At 43.6% G+C, this 18,317-nt stretch overlaps 1 protein-coding gene across 1 annotated transcript; it reads left to right on the top strand.

Annotated features, from left to right (window-relative positions):
• The first annotated feature begins 1,014 nt into the window (after positions 1–1,014).
• On the top strand, positions 1,015–16,981 carry lonp1 (lon peptidase 1, mitochondrial). The gene is made up of 21 exons (XM_033965081.2): positions 1,015–1,479; positions 1,698–1,786; positions 2,396–2,515; positions 5,974–6,136; positions 7,080–7,193; positions 7,809–7,870; positions 8,438–8,567; positions 8,654–8,737; positions 8,805–8,873; positions 9,260–9,411; positions 9,614–9,752; positions 9,822–10,000; positions 10,242–10,329; positions 10,495–10,617; positions 10,691–10,807; positions 11,376–11,516; positions 11,782–11,947; positions 12,824–12,910; positions 15,127–15,254; positions 15,787–15,951; positions 16,183–16,981. Exons 1-21 carry the CDS (start codon positions 1,036–1,038, stop codon positions 16,339–16,341), a joined length of 2,919 nt encoding a protein of 972 aa, XP_033820972.2. The 5' UTR covers positions 1,015–1,035; the 3' UTR covers positions 16,342–16,981.
• Positions 16,982–18,317: the final 1,336 nt, after the last annotated feature.

Raw genomic sequence — 18,317 nt, forward strand, 5'->3', positions numbered from 1 at the left:
CAGGCACACACACACACACACACACACACACAGACACAGAGACAGCTTGACCAAAAAAAGATGGAACACTAATATTTTGTTGGCTTTAGCTTTGATTACTGCACGCATTCGCTGTGGCATTGTTTTAATAAGCTTCTGTGATGTCACAAGATTTATTTCCATCCAGTGTTGCCATTTTTCATCAGGATCTTGGATTGATGATGGTCTTCTACAGCACATCCCAAAGATTCTCAATGGAGTTAAGGTCTGAACTGTGGTGGCCAATCCATGTGTAAAAATGATGTCTCATGCTCCCTGAACCACTCTTTCACAATTTAAACCAGATGAATCCTGGCATTGTCATCAGAATATATATATATATATATATATATATATATATATATATATATATATATATATATATATATATATATATATATATATATATATATATATATATATATATATATATATATATATATATATATATATATATATATATATATATATACTTATAATACCAGAGAAGGCTCACTCGTTAGAATACAGCTCGTCGGCGCCCTCTGGTGGAGACTGAAGACAATCTGGAATGGAGGAGTTGCAAAGAGGTCAGGGCAGAGACTTGGGTCAACTGGGGTAAGACATCTTCCCATTTCATAAGGAAAAGGATTCATATAGACACGACTGGTTCCTTCCATTTAGTTTAACACGATTAAAAGAACTTGCGCTTCACACTCACCCTTGTAAATATGACAACCATCTCTTCGCTTTGCGTTTTTAAGCTCTCTTGAAGTTGTTCTCTCTTCTCGCGCTCTTACTATCGTAAGTTTCTAATAAATGGCGTTAAGACATTATCGATGTCTTTATATCGTATTTACTATTTCGCATCAATTTCTGAAACAAATTCCACTCTAAATATTGTGTTGAATGTATTTTTTTCAATTCCGAAGCCTGAAATTCCTATGCTCCAAGACCGCATGAACGCACTATGGGCTCGACCTGTCACAAACCCGGAAGTAAATAAACACCACAGCACACACGTGATCGCACACGCATATGGACATGGCGGCGTACAGGCTAGCGGGTGCTGTGTGGCTCCGGGGATGGGCTCTGATGCCCCGGCGCTGTCTTAGCCAGGCGGGCAGCGGCCTCCGGGACTATGGCTTTAGGGTCCTTGGGGCGGACACGAAGCCTGCCGTCCGCGCGGCTGTAGCGGGGTGCAGACTGCAACACACGCTGTGGAGCCAGGACTTATGTGCACCTTCTCGTTACCTGCTGGTCCCGGTCCGGGCCTTTGGGAACCGGGTCAGTGGAGAGGACAGCGCAAGCGGTGGGGCGCCCGGGGGAGAGGAGCCCGGAGGAGATGGAGACGGCGGCGGATACAACGGCCCCCACATGACCGCCCTGACTCCTATGATGGTGCCAGAAGTGTTCCCCAACGTGCCGCTAATTGCCGTCAGCAGAAACCCGGTGTTCCCCCGTTTTATCAAAATTATAGAGGTGAGTTTGAGTCCCCCGCCCCACACCCAGCTCTGCCGTCACATAGCCTCTCCATCCCTCAGGGTCGTATCGAGGACACATGACGCAACTCCGCGCGCTGCTTAGTAATGCTGTGGCGATATGCTGCTGCTGTAGAAACTAGTGTTTTAACTGTTGGCTCCTCTTCTCAGTGCCTGAGGTATGATCAGAGATGGACTGTGATGTTTGTCTTTTTGCAGGTGAAGAACCCGGAGCTGATGGAGCTGCTGCGGCGGAAGGTCCGCCTGGCTCAGCCCTACGCCGGAGTGTTCCTCAAGAGAGACGACAGGTGTGTGCTCCCCAGGGGTCAGAAGCCACTACTGTGGACTGTCCATGTCTGTGTGCTGCTCATATTAGTCTGGACTATGTCTCTCTCTCTTGTTTAGTGCCAGTTAAGACTCCGTTTAGTCCTAGTGTAGTATTTTACCCAGGCTGATTAGACATATCCCGTTTACATCCTCAGTATCAGATACACATTGAGGTCAGGACTTTAGAAGAGCAGAAGGCCACAGCACACAAAGCTTACACACAATAAAAATGCATGTAATATTGAAATGAACTAGGAAACTTGGAAAATACAACTAACATCTGAAATATTAAAAGGTGAATTAAGTTTAAAGTTCATATTTCACACAAAGGGAAGACTGAAAATGGTAAACTAAAGTATTATACGAATCCCATACATTTTTTATCTTTGTCATTACAATAATCAGGCTTTACTGCCATTGCTAATGGTCAATCTACAAGGTCAAAAGGTCACAGGGAGGTTTAGAGTAGTGCTGTTTCATGCACCTGTCACTCACAGCTCTATCTGTGCTGTTGCTATGTACCTGTCACTCATATCTCTACCTGTGCTGTTGCCATGCATATGTCACTCACAGCTGTACATGTGTTGTAGTAATGAATCGGACGTAGTGGAGTCTCTGGACTCCATCTACACCACTGGAACCTTTGTGCAGATCCACGAAATGCAGGACCTGGGAGACAAGCTGCGCATGATCGTCATGGGACACCGCAGGTAAGCCCCAGCCCCAAGCAAACATGGCTAGAATAACCCAAACAAATTCCTTTGGGCTAAAGACATGCCTTTTGCCATTTGTCGACTAAAATGAGCCATGGCAACTTTCTGCGCATAAAAGTACTAGTTAACTAGTTGTCTCTGTAATCCCTTATTTGTCCAGATATGATCCCCATAGTAAAAGAACAATTCTACTCTCTACTTGTTTTTTATTTCCATGTTGGAGATAAATATTTATGGCCCATTGTAACTTTGCAGAGAGCACTGGAGAGCTATTTTTGAAGATAGAATTTTAATCCACCAGTCATTTTGTCCAGTTTATAAAAATACACAGATGATACATTGGGTTTGTCTGAATCCTATGATGTTTGCAAAAGTTACAGAAATGTTTATGTTTTTAAAATACCTGCTTTGCTAAGAGCTCATTATGACCACATCCTGAGACTTAAAAAAAAATAATATTTTAACAACCTTTGATCCCAGATATGTCAGAATGATGCTGCTTCAGTCTGTTGGATAAAAACCCTAAGACAAGTTTGTAAGACAATTATGAGGTCTAGATTTTGGACATCTGTATAATTACATTCAAAATGGCTGCCATTTGCCATTTGTGTTGGGGTGTGGTCCCCATAGAAGTTTTTACTCATGGTCACATAAAAGTTGTGTGTACCAAATGTCATTATCTATCCATCCAGCCATCCATCCATTTTCTTCCGCTTATCCGGGACGGCCGGGTCGCGGGGGCAGCAGTCTAAGCAGGGACTCCCAGACTTCCCTCACCTCAGACACGTCCTCCAGCTCCTCCGGTGGGACCCCAAGGTGTTCCCAGGCCAGTCGAGAGACATAGTCCGTCCAGCGTGTCCTGGGTCTTCCCCAGGGCCTCTTCCCAGTGGCACATGCCCAGAACACCTTCCTAGGGAGGCATCCAGGAGGCATCCTGAGCAGATGCCCGAGCCACCTCAGCTGGCTCCTCTCGACATGTAGGAGCAGCAGCTCTACTCTGAGCTCCCCTTGTGTGACTGAGCTCCTCACCCTATCCCTAAGGGTGCGCCCAGCCATCCTGCGGAGGACTGATACAGCGACCGCATCACTGCAGACGCTTCACCGATCCGCCTGTCAATCTCACGCTCCATCCTTCCCTCACTCGTGAACAAGACCCAGAGATACTTGAACTCCTCTACTTGAGGCAGAGACTCACCACCCACCCGGAGAGGGCAAGCCACCTTTTTCCATGGCCTCGGATTTGGAGGAGCTGATTCTCATCCCAGCCGCTTCACATTCAGCTGCAAACTGCCCCAGTGCCTGCTGCAGGTCCTGGCTCGAAGAAACCATCAGGACAACATCATCTGCAAACAGCAGAGATGAGATCCTGTGGTTCCCGAACCAGACCCCCTCCGGCCCCTGGGTGCGCCTAGAAATTCTGTCCATAAATATAATGAACAGAACCAGTGACAAAGGGCAGCCCTGGCGGAGTCCAACATGCACTGGGAACAGTGCATTGCTGGCAATGCAAACACAGCTCCTGCTCTGGTCATACAGGGACCGGACAGCCCTTAGCAAAGGGCCCCAGACCCCATACTCCCAGAGCACCCCCCAAAGGACACCACGAGGGACACAGTCGAATGCCTTCTCCAGGTCCACAAAACACATGTGGACTGGTTGGGCAAACTCCAATGAACCCTCGAGGACCCGATGGAGAGTATAAAGCTGGTCCAGTGTTCCACAACTGGGACAAAAACCACACTGCTCCTCCTGAATCTGAGGTTCGACTATCGGTCGGATTCTCCTCTCCAGTACCCTGGAGTAGACCTTACCGGGAAGGCTGAGGAGTGTGACTTTAATTGGAACACACCCTCCGGTCCCCCTTCTTATACAGAGGAGGACCACCACCCCGGTCTGCCAGTCCAGTGGTACTGTCCCCGACCGCCACGCAATGTTGCAGAGACGTGTCAGCCAAGACAGTCCCACAACATCCAGAGACTTGAGGTACTCAGGACAGATCTCGTCCACCCCCAGAGCCTTGCCACCGAGGAGCTTGCCAACCACCTCGGTGACTTCAGCCAGGGTGATGGTCGAGTCCGCCTCCGGGTCCCCAGTCTCTGCTTCCTCCTCAGAAGACATGACGGGGGGATTGAGGAGATCCTCAAAGTATTCCTTCCACCGCCCGACAACATCCCCAGTCGAGGTCAGCAGCTCTCCACCCGCACTGTAAACAGTGTTGGTGAAGCACTGCTTCCCCCTCCTGAGGCATCGGACAGTTTGCCAGAATTTCTGATTTTCAATCACGCCCCTCCAGGTGTCACTGTCATTACCCACATGGGCATTGAAGTCCTCCAGGAGAACAACGGAGTCCCCGGTTGGTGCACTGTCTAGTACCCCTCCCAGGGACTCCAAGAAGGCCGGGTACTCTGCACTGCTGTTTGGCCCGTAGGCCGACACAACAGTGAGTGACCTGTTCCCGACCCAAAGGCGCAGGGACGCGACCCCCCTCCCCAGCGAGGTGACATTCCATGTCCCCAGAGCCAACTGTCATTAGTCTACAAAAAACTACAATTTTCTGCCCCATTATAACTGTGCAGGGGCACTGGAGAGCTGTTTTTAAAGATAGAAGTTTAAGTTGCACATCATTATGTCCAGGTCATTAAAATACACAAACACCACATTGGGTAGTTTGAATCTGAACACTTTTGTAAAGTTTCAAGGGATTTTTTTTACTTTAAAAATGGCCACTTCATTAAGAGCTCATCATGACCACACCGTGAGACTTATACATATTCTTTTAACAACTTTTGATCCCAGATATGTTCTGATGACGCTACCTCAGTTTGAAGTCTGTCAGGTAAAAACCCTAGGACAAGTTTGTCCAAGGGTTCTTCATTCACAATTAGAGCTCATCAAGTTCTAATTTTTAATACCGGTCATTGGCATGTTGGGTCGTGCTGAGTTTTGCCATTTTCCGAGCTCCGGAAATTATTAGGCCCGAGCCTGGGATAAAGGCTCTGCAAGGGAATAATTAAAACCGCATCTGGTGCCTGAAAAAATAGTATAAAAAATTAGAACTTGATGAGCTCACAATTATGTAACCGAAGACCCTGAGAAAAAATAATGAAAGACGACTCTGTGGCGCCACCTCAAACATGGGGCCAATAGGAGCCCGACTAAGAAAAAAATCAATGTGAGAGAAAGATTTGGCAAAAATTGGGCTCCACACACAATGGCTGACTTCCTGTAGGGTTTAGGGTGGGGTCATAATAGAATTTTTGAATTGTCATGACATGAGCTTGTACCAAATTTCATTTACAATGAAAAAGGTCTGTCATTGCCATAATGTATTTCAATTTTTGAGGTGGCACTATTGAGTCATTTTGAAAGGTTCATTTTTGTTTTACAGTAGAAAAAAATCACATGTCTAATCCTGATGAAAATCAACATCTTTGACCCTTCTGTCTGTTCCTCAGGATCCGGATCACTCGGCAGCTGGACGTGGAACCGGAGGAGCCCACAGTGTCCCCAGACTCTGACTCCGAGCCTCAGCCCAAAGCAGCCCTGTCCCTGCGGAGGAAAGGCAAACGGGTGCGCAGGGACCCCCCAGGGAGCCTAGCCGAGCAGGTGGAGAGCAAGGTTAGGCTGGAGCTGGTGTGGAGCTGAACTGTTTCTGAACGGAACTTTTTACAGTTCAGAGGTTATCTACAGGGGTGGACAATAACCAATTACAAATACATTACTGTAATAGAATGGATGTTTTTTTTTATAATTTTTTTTTTTTTTTTTTTTTTTTGATATCTGTGTAATCCCTCAGTCATCCATGTCTGATACATCACAAAAGAAAAATAAAATCTGTCAACAGGACAAAACCTTTTTAGGAGTGAAGTTGCTTCGAAACATCTTCACTCCTACAACATTTCGTCCAGTTGAGATTTTATTTTTCTTTTGCAATACTTTTTTTGTTAGGTTTTTATAACATATATTTTTTAAATATTCTCTATCACATGTAGAATTTGCTGGGTTTCAGATGACATTCCAGCAGGCCAATAATATGTAATACAGATGGGGACAGCTAAAATGAATATTGCTAAAATGCAGGTGTATGTTTTAATGTAGTGAGTTCAAGTGCCCAGTCACTAATAGAAATGATCAGGTTCAACATTTGTGAATTTACCTTTTGGATATTTAATGGCAAAGCTCAATAGGCTAAATTTAAAATCACTAGAATTACTGCATACAGCACACGTTCCAATTGTCCCTATGCACGGCTGCGTCACCGCTGCATTGGCTCCTTTCTATTGTCTACAAACACGTATCTACAAACATCGCCTGCTCTGATTGGTCAGAGCTCAGAGAATATGCAGCTTGAGGTTCAAATTACTAAATTCAGATTCAAATAGTTCAAGTTTTTTATAAGATTATTACGTATTATATTTTGTACTATATACTTTACAATGCTGGCAGCAGTACTTGTACTTATAATCAAGTTCATTTTTAGGCATGCAATCCATGTAAATTTTGGCAGTACTCTTCCCACCACTAGTCCCCTAAAGAGTTTATTCCTCCCCATGTTCTGCAGATCTCTGATGCAGACCTGAGTCCAGAGCTGCAGCCTCTGCCCTCCTCCTCCATCCTCATGGTGGAGGTGGACAACATTCAGCACCAGAGCTTCACTGTCACCGAGGAGGTCAAGGTGAGACTGGGAACAAGGCATACAAGCATGGTTCCACAAATACTGGGATTAGTTTGCATATGAGGAAACAAATGGCTAATTTTTAGTAAGGCTTTAGGCCTTTAGTTGTGTAGTCGATTAATTGGTCGATAGTGTCTTAGTCGACCAGAATATGTATTAGTCAACTAATCATTTTATTTAAATTTAGGATTTATATAGGACAACAGCATTATTTGGTATTTATATGTAAATACTTCCCTGTACTTTTTTTCTGCATTAATATTTGTTTTCACATGAACATCCATGCAGATGTAGTCTTATGGATGCAGTTTGGGTCAGATGCCTTGAGATATGTAATAGTTTTGAGAGCTTTTACTACATTTTTAGCCGACCAATTGATTGCCATGTCTTTAGTTGACATTTGAGAGAAGACTGAAATCTGAACTGCTTAACTAATCCAAGAATCCCATGCATTTCAGAATATAGCTGTAGAGGTCTCAACTACAGGGTTAGCAGCAGGTTAGCTAACCTGCCTGTTAACATGGTGTCTTGGTTGGGTTTACGTTGGACTCTTGCTGACTGAGTTTGCACACATGCGGCAGCTGTGGCTTATGTATGTGTGTGTGTTGTTGACAGGCTCTGACGGCAGAAATCGTGAAGACCATCAGGGACATTATTGCTCTGAACCCCCTTTACAGGTCAGCCCCTTCCCAAGTCTCATGTAAAACTCTATAAGACCATTGTCCACTTTATTATCACATCTATAACATGATTGATGATAGGTTAAGGTTAGGTTTTGGTAAAGCAAGTGGTTATAATTAAGTGAATATTATCAGTTTGTGGGAAAAAAAAAAACTTTTAGCATAAAGTACAAAATTGCAGAAAGCAGCATTAGCAGAAAGCGGTTATAAAACAGAATATTTTTACCTATGCAAAAGATGAGCAATTATTTCATTTATTTGTGTCTAATCATAGCCATTGAGTGATTTAGATTTAGATTTAGATTTAGGGTTGCTGTGTTACAGCATGTTATGGGATTTCGGCTACATATGTCATGTCAGTGTCCAACCAGGAAGTCAAACTTTACCAGAATAAAACACAAAAAAAAATATGGCAAGATTTTAAATGAAATCTATGTATAATTATGCAAACTATGTTTTAGTGAAATGAGTAGCCTAATCTGTATAAACAGAACCGTGAACTCGATGTCATTTCCCCAAGTCCCGAAGAAGAAAAGAAACGCAATTGTGTGTTTGTGTGCGCAGGGAGTCCGTGTTGCAGATGATGCAGGCAGGACAGAGGGTCGTGGACAACCCCATCTACCTGAGCGACATGGGAGCCGCCCTGACTGGAGCAGAGTCCCATGAGCTGCAGGAGATCCTAGAGGAGACCGCCGTAAGGCTATTATTAGTAATCCAAATACGGAAAGCATGATTAGAGCATTATTAGACACTAATGTACCTTCTCGCTGTTATCTGCAGATTCCCAAGAGGCTATACAAGGCCCTGTCTCTACTCAAGAAGGAGTATGAGCTGAGTAAACTGCAGCAGCGTCTGGGCAGAGAGGTCAGAGGTCACACACACACACACACACATACACACACACACGGTTAACCTGTTCCTGTGCTCTCAGGTGGAGGAGAAAATAAAGCAGACACACAGGAAGTACCTGCTGCAGGAGCAACTCAAGATCATCAAGAAGGTACTGAACATTTTGTTAATGTGCAATTTTTTGAATGATGTGCAATTTATTATGGATCACACCAGGACGACTCAGGGATTACACAGACAATGTGCAATTATGTGCAGAACTCACAGGAAGCATGCTGCTCCTATCCAAATGTAGGTACTGTGTGCCAGGCACTGACAGTCCTTCAGGCATCAGTCTGTGCCAAAGCTAAAAGAGATGTAAGATAAAAGATGTAACAATGGGAGTACAGGGTGTTTGTTAAATGTTCTGTATGTATGTCTGTAATATCTTTTTATTGTCTTTACATGATGGAGCTGCTGTTTGATTGCTAAATTAATTTTGGATCTTTGGTATGACAATAAAGTATTATACACTATCAAACTGCTATGTATGTGCAGGAGCTGGGTCTGGAGAAAGAGGACAAAGATGCCATCGAGGAGAAGTTCAGAGAGCGTTTGAAAAACCGGACGGTTCCTCAGCATGTGATGGAGGTCATCACTGAGGAGCTCAACAAACTCAGCCTCCTGGACAACCACTCATCTGAGTTCAAGTATGTTTGGTCCTACTGATGTATTGCCATTACAGTGCACTGGATTAGTCCTAGTATCCTTCATACATATTTACACCATAGCACTATTGGCTTTCACAATAATAGTCTTATAGGATATCAGTGGGCACCAATGAACAACTCCTGCACATCTGAATGCCCAGATGAATTGTCTAATCTGACCACAGTCTGTGTGCTTCCGCAGTGTGACGAGGAACTATCTGGACTGGCTGACCAGCATGCCCTGGGGCAGCAACAGCGAGGAGAACTTGTCTCTGGTCCGAGCCCGTGAGGTGTTAGACGAAGACCACTACGGCATGGATGACGTTAAGAAGAGGATCCTGGTGAGTGCTAACCAAGCTGAAGGTTCTCAGTCTCTGTGGTATGTTTGTACTGACGGAGGCTGTTTGCAGGAGTTCATCGCTGTGAGCCAGCTCAGGGGCTCCACTCAGGGGAAGATCCTGTGCTTCTACGGGCCCCCAGGCGTGGGCAAGACCTCTATCGCTCGCTCAATTGCCCGTGCCCTCAACCGCGAGTACTTCCGCTTCAGTGTGGGTGGCATGACCGATGTGGCCGAGATCAAAGGACACAGGTGTGTATGGCACAGCTCATCTGCCCCCTAACCTGTGCAGTGGACATGAAGACAGCTCCTCGGTCCTGTGCAGTGGACATGAAGACAGCTTTTCCGTCCTATGCAGTGGACATCAGGACAGCTCATCCGTCCTGTGCAGTGGACATGAGGACAGCTCATCCGTCCTGTGCAGTGGACATGAGGACAGCTCCTCTGTCCTGTGCAGTGGACATGAGGACTCATGTATGCTTGTGTTCTTTAGGAGGACTTATGTGGGGGCGATGCCAGGGAAGATCATCCAGTGTTTGAAGAAGACCAAGACGGAGAACCCTCTGGTGCTCATAGATGAGGTCTGAGCCTAAGTCTTTTATTTTATATATTGAATATGGGCCATGATGTTTACATGTAGTCTGCATCTAAATCCATGAGAGCATATATTAGAGTTGTCACTACTGTTTAAATGCTGATCACATACATAGTCTCCATGTGTGGTGGTGTGTCTCATGTCCCCTTAGGTGGATAAGATGGGTCGGGGGTACCAGGGTGACCCGTCTTCTGCCCTGCTAGAGCTGTTGGACCCTGAGCAGAACGCCAACTTCCTGGACCATTACCTGGACGTGCCCGTGGACCTGTCCAAGGTGCGCTCTCCATGCTGCCCTCACATGTTTTAGGAGATCAGAGCAATCCCACCGAATGCTTGTTCTGCTGCAGGTGCTCTTCATCTGTACGGCCAATGTGGTGGACACCATTCCCGAGCCCTTGCGAGACCGCATGGAGATGATCAACGTGTCTGGATATGTGGCCCAGGAGAAGCTGGCCATTGCAGAGGTACAGTGCACACTGGGGTCCTGGTTCCGCTCAAGCTCAGCCAGTAGACACCCTCCATGAAATGACTTGAACATTTGTTGTATTGTCTGATTTTTGTGTCTACTGTGAAAATACCAAATTTGTGCAATATTCAATGTTTTGTCAAATACGTAAACTTCATCAGATTTTATGATTTGTAATTTGTTCTGATAGTTACTCTTTAAGGTACTCTTACTTGACTAGTAGTTTAACCAATTTTTTTTTCTACTGGAGTAATATTATTTTAAAGTAACATTACTATTACTTGAGTACAATTTTTGCGATTACCCACCTCTTAATTTTATGTATTAGGCAACACAATGTCCAATGAAATATATTAACCGTCCATCTGACAAAAATGTTCTGCGTGTCCCTTTCATTGTGAGATAATGTATTCAAATAGTTATTTAGTCACAGTCTTTAGAATCAAGTTCTAATTTAGCCTTGCGTTCATTTAGTTATAGTGTTGCATTTTTTCGAGGTTTGACTAGTAAGCAAAGGAATTACATTTTAGTGGATTTAATAGAATTTCTGTGTGTTGTCTTTTCAGAGGTACCTGGTCCCTCAGTTGCGCACCCTGTGTGGACTCTCCGAGGACAAGGCCAGTATCTCCCCAGATGCCTTGAACCTGCTCATCCGACAGTACTGCAGGGAGTCCGGGGTCCGCAACCTCCAGAAGCAGGTGGAGAAGGTACGGCTCTGCTCCACCTGGGACCAGGACCGGTCTGTAAAGTTTTGTAGCAGTAGTGTGCTGCAAGTTCTGAGGGAACTACTTAGACTATAGTGCTTTGCTCCGTTTCCTTATGGCCAGCATAAATAAAGCTCTTGTCAAAACATTGTTGGCCTGCCCAACAATGTTTCAAACTGTGTACAGTTTTTAAAGTATTAGATAGTACATGGATCCAACAGTGGAGATCCACCACAGGCCCTAGACTGCTGACTGTGTGTGTCCGCAGGTGTTCCGCAAGGTGGCTTTCTGCATCGTAAACGGAGAGCAGCCATCCGTGAGCGTGACTGTGGAGAATCTGCAGGAGTATGTGGGCAAACCTCTGTTCACCGTGGATCGCATGTACCAGGACACCCCCCCAGGCGTGGTCATGGGGCTAGCTTGGACCGCCCTGGGTAAGACACATACACATCCTTTCTTTCCACACTCTCCTATGGACCTAACTACACTGGGCTGTTCGAAGAGTGAATTAGGACTTAACGATTTGGGAAAAATATGTAATTGTGATTTTTCTGACAAGCATTGCGATTAAATTAGCGATTATTTTTTAAAATAGGTTTCTGTTAAAAGTTGTCCTGAAGGACTGACGAAATGAGATATCCTCTTAGACAATCAAAGGCTAAAGTAAAGCTAGTATGTACTACAACCTCCTCATTTTCAGTTTTAACATTCTGTAGCATGAACTTGCTTTTCATACAAATTCTGGTTATAAAGCATTTAAAGTGGACTTACTTTGCAATACTTTTCAGAGCTTTTAACCATGTTTTAATGGTTTATTTTCTCATTTACTCTCTGGAGTTGTATGTAGCATGATTCTCCTGTATTCAAGACGTTATTGCTTCGATCTACCTCCATTTTCACCGCCACCGGTACACTCCCACTGCTCTGCACTTACTTCCTTCTCCAATTTTTTTTTCTTAACCAGTGATAAACGTAGGACTGGGCAGTATTGCACTTTTGCATGGATGAAAAAAAATCCCGTACTCCCTAATGTGATCTACAGCTATCCATAAGAGAGGCTGACAACTTTATTTCTTTTATTAAGTCATTATAGTTAAATATTGTAATTTAAAAATGTGTCTTCTTTAAATAAATGTAGAATGTGTGCCATGTGCCATTTTGTTGGTCTAAGGTTGTGATATCATTTGTAACGTGGGCAATTGGATCCATTCAAATTGCTTTTTCGATTCCATTGCGATGAATCTTGTAGCCCTAGAGTCAAATCCATGTGAATAACAGAACTGAGGTGTATAATGTGTCCTGTCCTGTAGGTGGCTCCACGCTGTTCATCGAGACTTCAGTGAGGCGCCCTCCAGCCGGGCCAGAGAACAAAGGAGAAGGCTCTCTGGAGGTCACAGGTCAGTATGGCTGTCCAACAGATTGCTAACCATTTATTAGACCCTGAGCATGAATGTGCACCTCAAAAACTGATTTGTATTGCCTCAAAGGGAGGCCAGCCCAGAGAAATGTCATCATAGACAAACGAAATTTAGCATCAAAAATAGGTCACGTCAGGACATGTAAAAATTATATTATGTCCCCGCCGGAAACACTACAAGGAGTTGGCCATATTGGATCAAATACAAGATTGATATAATCACTCATCACTGTTGGAGATGTCAAAAGTTTAATCAAAAACACTTCAAACTTGGCAAAAAGACATAAAACACATGTGCAATAAAAGATTATCAATTAAGTTTTAAATAAAATGTGAGGTATGGTAATTTGGTGGTGGTGATTTTTCAACAAAATGTAAAAATAAAAATTATGTCTTTCATAAACATTGTCAGATTTGAATAGACCCAAAAAAGCGTGTGCACATTTCTGAGCTGGACATAATGACATGGCAAAAATCAAGTAGTACCAGCGGTCGCAAGAGGTGGCAAGGGCCTTTATCATTGCTTGCAGTTTTAATTATACCCGAGTTTGGGACAACGTCCCGGCGAGGGACTCATTAAAACTGCATCCAGAGCCTGTTAAATGGTAAAAATCAAGTAGTCAACATGCCCCGGCATGCCAGTGACTGGTATCAAAAATTAGAACTCTATGAGCTCTAATTGTCACCAAAGACCCCGAGAAAAAATAATGATAGACAACTCGGTAACGCCCCCCTCAAACTTTGATTTTCATTGGGCCAATGGGAGCCCAACCCAGAAAAAAATCTACGTAAAAATATGAAACTCTTGTTAAAAAAAAAAAAATTGAACATGTCAGGACATGACAAAAATGATATTATGGCCCTGCCCTAAAACGTACAGCAAGTCGGCCATGTTGGATCATACTCAGGAATGACAAAACACCCTCGCATTTAGGACAATTTTCATCACAAACATTTCAAATTTAGCCAAAACCAACTAGACCCATGTGCAATTAAAGATTATCAGTTACATTTTGATTATGACTTTGGGTGTGGTCATGGTGATTTTTTGACAAAATTGCAAGTTTTGGAAAAAAAAATAAAACATTTCTCTTTCACGCATTTGAGAGCTGAATGCAATTATATGCAAATTAAGGAGCTATCCAACAAAGTGACTCTCTAGCGATCTCTTGAAACTTGATTTTCAAAAATTCATAAAAGACTTCACAGGAGCCTTATTTGGGATGGGGCACAATGTGAGAGAGTCACATGGCTCTAGCTGTTATGGTTTCGGAGAATTTTATTGGACCCAAAATTTAAGATTGGCGAAAAATGTCTTTTTTGGCTAGCACTTTTCTTTGTTCTCTTTTTTGCTTTGGGTCTGAGGATGGAGTTATGAATGGGAACAATTTGAACAGGATTCATTGGCCTCATATCTAGGCCCACGCATTGGACTAAAATTAAAATTCAAGATCTGGAATCCTTTTTCTAGTAGGCTTGTTGATTATGATTATAATCAACAAGCCTACTGGATGATTATGCTAAGTAGGTCCCAGGCTCAGTTCACACTTACAATCACTCAATAGACCTATCTTACATACAGAAACTGTATACAATAGCTGTTTACAGTTTCAGTGTAGTTAGTGCCTCCCTGCCGATAGCTATAAGGCAATGTCCACCATCAATCTGACCAGAACTGAAGAAGCGGCTTGGATGAGCAGCAAAATGTCTTCACTCCTACAACTTTTTTGTTCAGTTGACAAATATAACTTTGGCTTTTACGATGGTTCAGACCTGACCAACTGAGGGATTACACAGATATTTGTGTCCTTACTTGTCTAGAGTTGCAGGTTGTATTCTTTTGTGTGTTTTTAAAGTGGAACTAAACATTAAACCACCTTTTTATCTATTATTCCTAGTATTTCCTTTTTGCAATTTTTTGGCAGCCTAGATAAATTTGGAGCTTTGCGAGTGTGTGCTGCCTCTAATGGCCATTGCTGTTTCAAGCAGTATGTGACATCATACAGGACTTTTTAGACCAGTTTGTCATATGTCCAAAAACTGCCCCTCCTCCCCGCTCACGCTCTTTTAGTTCTATAGGTACTGCCCAGTTTAGCAGCTCTATTTGAAATGTGGTTGTGGGCCGAGTTTAGATGTTTCATCCCACTTTAACCTTTGGATGAACCCAGTCCATGATATCTTCCTGTGTGTTCATAGGTCAGCTGGGGGACGTGATGAAGGAGAGCGCCAAGATTGCTTCCACATTTGCCAGAGCATTTCTGATGAAGCAGCAGCCTCACAACGACTTCCTGGTGAACTCGCACCTGCACTTGCACGTGCCCGAGGTACAGTGACACAGGAGGTTAACTAGTGCAGCGCTGCCTCATTCATGTGCTTAGTTTGATGACATTAACACATTATATAAGCCAATAACATTTAATACAGATAGTTGCAGCTAAAATTCATTTTAATACAAAGTTAATGGGTGTAGTAACTGATAGAAATCATAAGGTTAAACATTTGTGAATAGACATTTTACATATTTCATGGCAAAGTACAATAGGAATATATAACATTCTAGAATCAGATTTTTTTTTAAGCATTGCAAATGTGATTAGATTTGCGATTCATGTTTCAATATTGGGATTCTGTCCAAAGTTCACATTTTCAGTACAAGACAAAAGAAGTCTGAAGTCACAAACTAATACAAGAATCACATTTCAGAACATGTTTGCAGAGATCTAAACTACAGGGTTAGCTGTTTTATGCAGATTAAGTCAAGATATTTTATTGTTTACAGAGGAAATTCTAGTACTTCAAAATTACGGTCCATTAATCTTGAAGTCCTACTTGACTCCACTAGTGCTGTTATTTCAGGGTGCGACTCCTAAAGATGGTCCCAGTGCTGGATGCACTATAGTAACCGCCCTGTTGTCTCTGGCCACAAACAAATCAGTGCGGCAGAACCTGGCCATGACTGGAGAGGTGTCCCTCACTGGCAAGATCCTGCCTGTGGGAGGAATCAAAGAAAAGACTATTGCTGTAAGTATGATTGAGATTTTGGTATGATATACAAGTGGGGCAAAAAAAGTATGTAGTCAGCCACCAATTGTGCAAGTTCTCCCAATTAAAAAGATGAGAGAGGCCTATATAGCTCACGTACCACAGTTTGAGTGACACTGCTGTAAAATCATCAAGATTAACTAATTAAATCTAAATTAGTTAAGCTACTTGAATGAAGATGCTAGGGCTAACAGTTTGTGGTTGGTCCAGGCTCGCCGCTCTGGGGTCACGTGCATCATCCTCCCTTCAGAGAACCAGAAGGACTTCTCCGACCTGCCTGACTACATCTCCAAAGGCCTGGAGGTTCACTTTGTGGAGCACTACAGCCAAATCTACCCCATTGCCTTTCCCCAGGGCCCCCATAGCTAACATGAAGCCTTCGAAGCTAGCACGGGCACTGCAGCTAACATGGGCTCCACAGCTAACTGAGGCTAAGGACTGCACTGACTCACTGTCCCATGGCGTTGGTCTCATGGAAGTGCATAGTATTTTTTCTACTGTTGTTGATTCTATTTTCATATGGCGTAGGCCAATAGGTGAAACAATGTAGAGTGTAGCCTAATGTTATGAATGCCATGTACAACCAGGTGACTTTTTCAGAGCTGTAGTCTCAGCTCCCATTCCCAGTGTTCCTATGCCGCTGGTTGTCTCCATTACTGTTCATGTGGAGGAGAGAGAAGTGTTCTGGGCCATGCAGAGGGAACATTTAAGGCTTTATAAACACTTGGGGCATCTTTGCATTGGTATTTTATGTATTATAATTTAAATGATGTATGTATGTATGACAAACATGTTCCACAATTTGTCTTTACTTTCAATTTGAATACTGGGATTAGGTTTGCTGGCCTCTGCTGGCAGCATGGTTGGTACAAAATGACCCAAACAAAGCTAGAATGTTTACGCACTTAAAGGAACCGAATGTAAGATTTACATTTTAAATGTTATCTGTGTCCCCACACACAAGGCAAACATGTTGAAATCAAATATAGCTTTTATGGATAACAAATGATTTATTTCTTCTGATCTGATTTATTCTTAATTACTAAAACATTGGACATGATGGCCAAGTTCTTTGTTCTAGCTAATTTTGTGTTTTGGTTTTCATGATGATTATCCAGTCAGAAAGCAGATTTGAATCTACCTAAACTACCTAAACTACTACCTAAACCTTAGCACCTGCAACCTGGGGTGAGTCCAGGGTTAATCAGTGCCAGTGCAGACTCCGCAGCTCAGCGAGTGAATTCTGGAGCTCGTTATAGTGAGAATGAGAAAAGCTTGTAGGTGTTCTCCATGTGCAGTTTAAGGAACAGGCAACTAGGTGCAGTTGTGATTGTAGTATATTTTTTTTAAACTAAGGGCACACATACAGTTCTTTAAATGCACAGAGCTTTGAGCTACACCTTATTCTCCCTGAGGCCATACTATGACCTAGGGGCCAAATGCAGCCCTGAAACCATTTTTTCTTGGCCCTCTCGCTTATTGCTGAATTGGCTCAAATGCTCAAAAGCTAAAGTTTTACTGTAAATAAAAACAATGATGCTGACCCAACACCAATGATTCAAGCCTAGCCTGAAGATGTGGTGGTGTGGTTAAAACTGTGTAAATGCAGCTCTTTCAATGATTCACTGTAAGACTACTGTCTGACCTATATCTATATGCAGCCGTCTGAAAAAGGTTTGCCATGAACCCTGGTGTAGGGAAATGTGTTAAAAGTATAAAAAGTTACACTGGCCTTGTATACAAAAAGTAGGATCCACATTTTTCCTCTTCACAAAAATAGCCACAGAGGGCAGAAGGGCCAGGATAAGTCCACTGCTTGATCTGGTCTCTACAGGAATAAGGCTGCTAAAATCTCTCTCTCTATATATATATATATATATATCAAGCTGGAGGTATAGCTCCATGGTTACTATGCTCTGAGTCTATCGTCACGGATGGTAGATGAAAGACCGTGGTGCGCCTTTTTCTGTCGAACAAGCACTTGTTAGAGGAGGTGTGTCACTTTGCACACAGCTGATCCATGTCACCGCCATCAGCCAACGAGTATTTCTGGTTTCACCCAGGGCCATGGGCATGCACTGCAGCTCATCCAAGTGTGAGAGTTTCCGGTGCGGCTTTTATTTTGGAGGGTCTGGCGGAAGTGTCCTGTTCAGTAGAGAGGGGCGCGTGGTGCTGATGCTGAACCGGATTGGGCTCTCGACCGGATTGAGCAGGGTCTGCGGGGAGACTGAAGCGGCCTGTGGGTACCAGAGAGCCCCGCTGTGTGCAGGTGAGTCCCGGATGAGGGTGAATTGTGTGCGCCTTGTTTGTTGCGATGCTCGGGTGAAGCTCTCCATCGCGGCAGC

This window comes from Periophthalmus magnuspinnatus, chromosome 4, assembly GCF_009829125.3.
Source record: "Periophthalmus magnuspinnatus isolate fPerMag1 chromosome 4, fPerMag1.2.pri, whole genome shotgun sequence".
NCBI lineage: Eukaryota > Metazoa > Chordata > Actinopteri > Gobiiformes > Gobiidae > Periophthalmus > Periophthalmus magnuspinnatus.